Source organism: Cryptomeria japonica, chromosome 7, assembly GCF_030272615.1.
Source record: "Cryptomeria japonica chromosome 7, Sugi_1.0, whole genome shotgun sequence".
Taxonomy (NCBI): Eukaryota; Viridiplantae; Streptophyta; class Pinopsida; order Cupressales; family Cupressaceae; genus Cryptomeria; species Cryptomeria japonica.
The window spans coordinates 236,933,826-236,939,456 of record NC_081411.1 but is presented as its reverse complement, the minus strand read 5'-3'; the positions used below and the strand labels follow the sequence as shown (position 1 = coordinate 236,939,456).

The window sequence follows — 5,631 nt, the reverse complement described above, 5'->3', positions numbered from 1 at the left end:
AATGGATTATGAATAAAAATCTATTATGTTAAAAAGATAAATTTAAGACTTATCAAGGCCTCATCAACTTTATATTAAATAAAATTATGAACGGATCTTTCTCTAAAATATTTAAATAAAATAATTATTAACTTCTGTATAAGAACGAATCAGAACTTCTGGATAAGAACAAGTCAATTTGATTGAAAAGATAAATGATATAATTGAAGGCAGGACATTTTCTTGCTGCACAAAAAGACATTACGATTTTATATTCACATGTGCCGAAGACAAAAGCTACACAGATTAGTACTAAATAGTCCAAATTTCTGAAACTAAAAGGACAATGGCATGATAACCATTTTGAAATCAAATGTAGTAAATGTTAATATAGACAGCATTTACTTTACGACGACAAAACATACGACAGCATCCGAGCCATCTAGTCCACAACGTGCCCACTGCTTACGTTAGGCTAAACATAAACCTAATCTGATACAGGTTATCCCACGTTTTTATTTTCTTCTGCGGATTTTTATTACCACGATTCCTCATTGTTGCTCGCTACCCTTCTATATAATTCCCATCTCCTTCCCAATTATACACACCAAAATTTCACTGATTGTTCTGATTTCTTGGTAGAGGAAAAAACAATGGCTGCTTTTGTGAAATGCTTCCTCTCACTGCTCCTACTTGTTGGTATGCTCAGCCTTCTGACAGTCTCTGCTTCGGTATGTAATCTGAAAAGCTTCAATTCCTTGTCTATCGTTGTACTACTCTTTTAAGATAGGTTTACATTGGGAGGCGTAGTTGTAAGAAGCCACCGATATATTTGTTTCATTGTATGCAGGCTGAAAATGTGAAGGTAAGTTTTGTAGTCGAGCAACATTTGAATTTCACTGGAAAGCTGTTCATTAGGGGAAACAGTTCGGCGCTGGCAAATTCTGTGCCCGCGACACCAACGCCTGGTGACATTTGGGTTTCTACTGTGGTATACTATTATTGTCTTTTCTACAAGATAATTTTATTCAATTTCCTCCCATTGCAGGAAGTATGAAGTTGTTGTTAATCATTCTTCTTCTGGGTTGTTTGTGTGTTATATTATAGGCTGTGACCAAAGGAGAACCATACGAGTACATTTTGAAGGTGTTACCTCAAGGGTTCTTCTTTGAATGCATCTGTTCACCCTTCAACACATCAAAATTGATCGTGCCTGAAGATTATCCATCGTCTATCTATCCGGAAATAGTGACCGGCTACGACTGTGACTTTGCACTGTGCCCTTTCTCTGCCAAGGGGAATAGCGCGGAGTCTATTCGCCAGGTTGTTGTATGACAATCTCCGAGATGATGTTCCTCCATACATGGGCATCGTATTATTGTTGATAGAATAAACGCTGCTCTCTTAGAGCGATGCTATATTATCTATCTATATATATATATATATGGCTATATAATATGTTATTTGCTTTGTTAGTTCCATCGTAAAGTTTTCTCTTCACACTTATAGATACAAATAATGATATTACAATTTATAAACTTTCTATTGCCCTTTTAACTGAATATGTAAAATACAATAAAATATGATGTATAATTTGAGTAATTATTATTAATGTCATTTTTAATTTAAAATAATTTTCACTTAAATTTACTATGATTTTTTATTTATTTAAAATATACTTACATAAATAAAAATCATATCTTCTTAGATCCAGGAGCATGAAGAAAGCCCTACTATTCTAAAGGGATTGAGTTGCTTATGAGTTTGACTCTTTTGTCTCTAAGTGTCTAGTACTAGTTAGATGACTAAAGTCATTTAAATGTAAGTGACAATTTTAATATATAGATTGATTATATAAATTAATTATTTATGTAAAATAAGATAGGTCAAAATTAAATATTTTAATACAAATATGATATATAATTGAACAACTATATATATAATTATTAAAGTCATTTTTAATTTAAAATGATTTTTACTTAAATCTACATTATTTTATTTCTTAAATAAAACATACTAAAAAATATACTTACATAAATAAAAGTCATATCCTCTCAAATGTTTAGTATGAATTGAATGGCTATAATCATTGAAATGTAATTAGTAAATTTAATATATAGATTGTATATATATTAACTAATGTAAAATAACGTAGATCAAAATTTAATATTTTTTTAAATCAATTGATTTAGATTGTATACCTTCAATTTTTTACAAAGAAAACTTCACCTAATCAAACACCACAATTACACACCTCCAACTAAATCAAAAAGAATAAAAATTAGATCAAAAGTTAAAGATTACAAATGTTTGAAAAGTTATGTTACAAAATCTGGCTATGATCTTATTTAATGGTGTGATATGATTATATATAGATTAAAATAATTATTTCATTCCTTCAACAATTATTTTTCTATTTTTTATAACTATAATAAGCTTAATGTGGGTGGTTTTAAGGAGCATAATGTGTTTGTTATGAATACACCAAAATTGAGAGCTACCTTTTTCCTTAATCAAGATGTGAGAATGAATTAGCTATAACATAAAATATATAATTGTATAATGTTTCAAATAAATTGAAGTGTCATATATTTACCATACTTTGATGACTAAAATATTGTGTAGATAAAGTGATGACTTATAATGAGGGAAAAGTACCTTTATGATTGAATTGTTGTTGTAGATAGAATTTTCTTAATTCTAATTCATAGCTAATTAATAATTATTATATGATTTAATAAGCTTATTTTATATTTTATTATATGATTTAATAAGCTTATTTTATATTTTAAAGTTCACATTTAGTCATAAATATGACTTAAGTTATAATCAATAAAATGTATAAAGAGAAAATAGAATATAGAGAAAAAGAAAATTTAATATAACTAATTTGGTAATAGAAAGGTCATTCAAGTAAGAAATTTAAGTTGATTTTGGTAGATTAACTTAGGAGGAATCTTGTATTTGAAAAGGTGTGATGTTTCTTCAATTGTCATTATGCAATATTATATAGTACAAAATATTTACCAGTCCTTGTAAACAATAGCTATATAGATGGTAAATTTTTCTAAAAAACATCTTTTGTATGAAAAAGTTACACAAATTACAATTAAAAATCTATATTGAATTGGTAGAAATTAATTTAAAACTTTTAATTGCAGATCATGAGAATATTTGAAGGATTTCAAACATATAGTATTATCTATAATATCATAGAGTGTCATGACCTTCAATGATATAAATATTATTATTTAGTAATTTATTAAATTGAGATAAATATATATTTATTATGTATTGAAAATTAATTCATTGTTTTTGAATATAATCTATAATATGAGTTGCTCAAATGATTGCTTCCTTTATTTTCTTTCAATTGTTAATCAATAGTGGAAGGTATTTTAAGGTGGTGTTATGGTAGACTTAAACTTAAGTTTTGAAAAATCAAAGAGAACAACTCTACCAACCTTATGACTAAAAACTAGAAGGTTGTTTTTGCATGTTCTATCTTTTTTATTTTTTATTTCTATTCAAGAGGGGAATTCGTATTAAAAAAAATGGAAGAAATATGTTGTTAAGGAGCCTAATGTAGCAATTTAATGTGCAAGAAATAAGAATTTAATATGCAAAACTTTAACTATGAGATTGTGATTTTGGAATAAGCTTAATGCAGTAATGATCTACATGTCTTTTTATGATAACAATATCTCAAGTAAATGGCTATCCAACTCCTAGAATGCACCCATTTCCAAAGTACTCAAGTTTTTTTTATGTATTTAAGGTATTTCCAATGTCGATGATCTATGGAATTTCACTACTCTAAGCTGGTTACCATGGCATATTATTAAAGTTCAATTTAGCTTGAGAAACAAGTACAAGTCATTCTTAGTTTTTTCTCAATCTTTGGTCCCCTTGGAATTGTGTATCAAGTTATGCACTCCTACCCATTGCAATTTTTACAAGGACTAGTTATGGATTTCTTCATGTCCATTTATATCATTTTCATTAAAGAAAATATACTTGCAGTTGATTCCTAACTTTCCTTTAAAGATTCATCTCAACACCAAATAGAGGTGTAGATTTACTGAAAAGTTCTGGTCAAAATTGTCTTGTCAAATTTGGAAAGAGAAAATCAATTTGGATGCTCAATTATTGACCTAGAAGATATTACACTTCAAACTACCCATTGAGGTAAAATTGAAGGTATCTCATGATTCATCCTAATAGCTGTCCATTTTGTCATAGAATTGAAAACATGAAGTATAATTTTTGGAGTTGCCCATTTGCTAAAAAACAATGGAACTCCATTTTCAATGACATGCCTTCTATTTTTTAACACAAGATGGGTTGGAAAGAGGCCCTACTTGTGGTTGAATTACATGCCAGTGTCATTGTGGTTGGTGTTTGACATGTTATTTTGTTGCATTTATGGAGGAATAGATGTAGAGCAATTTTTAATATTTACAATGATCATGAGAAAGTTGTATTTTTAAGGCTCCACTCTGATGTTTTCTATTATCTTGCTTCTTTCTTTTCTCTTGTTCAAGCAGATATCGTGAAGAGTCTAAAGCTGGACATTTAAATTCAGAAAATTAAAATTGATCAGGAGAAGCTTTTGAAGAAAAAGAGTTTCCCTATGGCATAAGCTTTAAGGTCAATCTTGCTAAGTTGATGGTTGTTTGTTGTTTCCTAAATCAGTCTTGTCTCTATTCAGCCACTTCCAGTTATGTAAATAACAATGTTATTGTTAGTCTTGGTTTAGCATGGCAATGCCCAATCTTGTCTATGCTTTGCCTTATATAAAAAAGGTATTGTTAAACTTGTTTCAGCATGACATAACTTGTGGTTGTCCTTGTCGATTATTGATGTAATTTTGTTTGTTCTGCTAGAGCAACCTGCTCCTTATTCTTCTAGATTTGTCCTTTCTTGTAGCTGTTGTTGCATTCTATTCTTGTAATACGCATATTTTTTTAATACAAAAAAAGAAAGACATCATTATTCTTTGTATATTATAAATACATTATAATAGATGTTTGGTGCATTCTAGACATTGGATAGCCATTCCCTCACATTCATAAAGACTTTTTGCCCTGTTAAAAATTGATATAATTTTTTTCTATTATGAGTATGAATGAAAGAAAAGGTGAAAAAGGCACGAGAAAAATACCAATAGAATTTACAGATCTGAATTAAGAGTAGGATTATGATGGGATTTCTAAAAGGTTGGATGTGCAAGAAATAAGAATTCAAGATGTAAAACTTTAGGTATGATATTCTAATTTTGGAATAAGTTTAATATGTTCCTAAACCTTAACAAGATCGACATTAACTGATTTAGTTTTCCCTTTGCAATATTGGAAGTCCAAGCCATGTAGATGGTTATCTAGGTATTCATTATAGATTCTTAAGTCCTCAATCAATTCATTCTATATGCAAATCTTGTGCCATTGGTCCACATATCTTTGTGAGAGGGGTAGGTAATATATGTTTTAAATCTTTGGAGTTGTGTTAAGTTTAGGATTGAAACTGAGATTTTGATTATTTATTAATATAAGATAGAACGATATTACAAAGAGGGTATCAAAAAACATGCATTCTCATCTTAAACACATTACACTCTCTTACATAATATTATATGTGTAAATTATTTCTCAG

General features: G+C 28.9%; 1 protein-coding gene across 1 annotated transcript; it reads left to right on the top strand.

Moving 5' to 3' along the window:
- Positions 1–553: 553 nt before the first annotated feature.
- LOC131028316 (uncharacterized) lies at positions 554–1,442 on the top strand. Its single transcript, XM_057958572.2, has 3 exons — positions 554–710; positions 830–970; positions 1,087–1,442. The coding sequence occupies exons 1-3, from the start codon at positions 633–635 to the stop codon at positions 1,312–1,314; spliced, it is 447 nt and encodes a 148-aa protein (XP_057814555.2). The 5' UTR covers positions 554–632; the 3' UTR covers positions 1,315–1,442.
- The last annotated feature ends 4,189 nt before the right edge of the window (positions 1,443–5,631 follow it).

Bases quoted from the DNA above. Each gene is read 5' to 3' on its own strand.
- LOC131028316 (XM_057958572.2), top strand. From the start codon at position 633: ATGGCTGCTTTTGTGAAATGCTTCCTCTCACTGCTCCTACTTGTTGGT. The intron at 711-829 runs GTATGTAATCTG...CATTGTATGCAG, and splicing joins TTCTGACAGTCTCTGCTTCG to GCTGAAAATGTGAAGGTAAG. The intron at 971-1,086 runs GTATACTATTAT...GTTATATTATAG, and splicing joins ACATTTGGGTTTCTACTGTG to GCTGTGACCAAAGGAGAACC.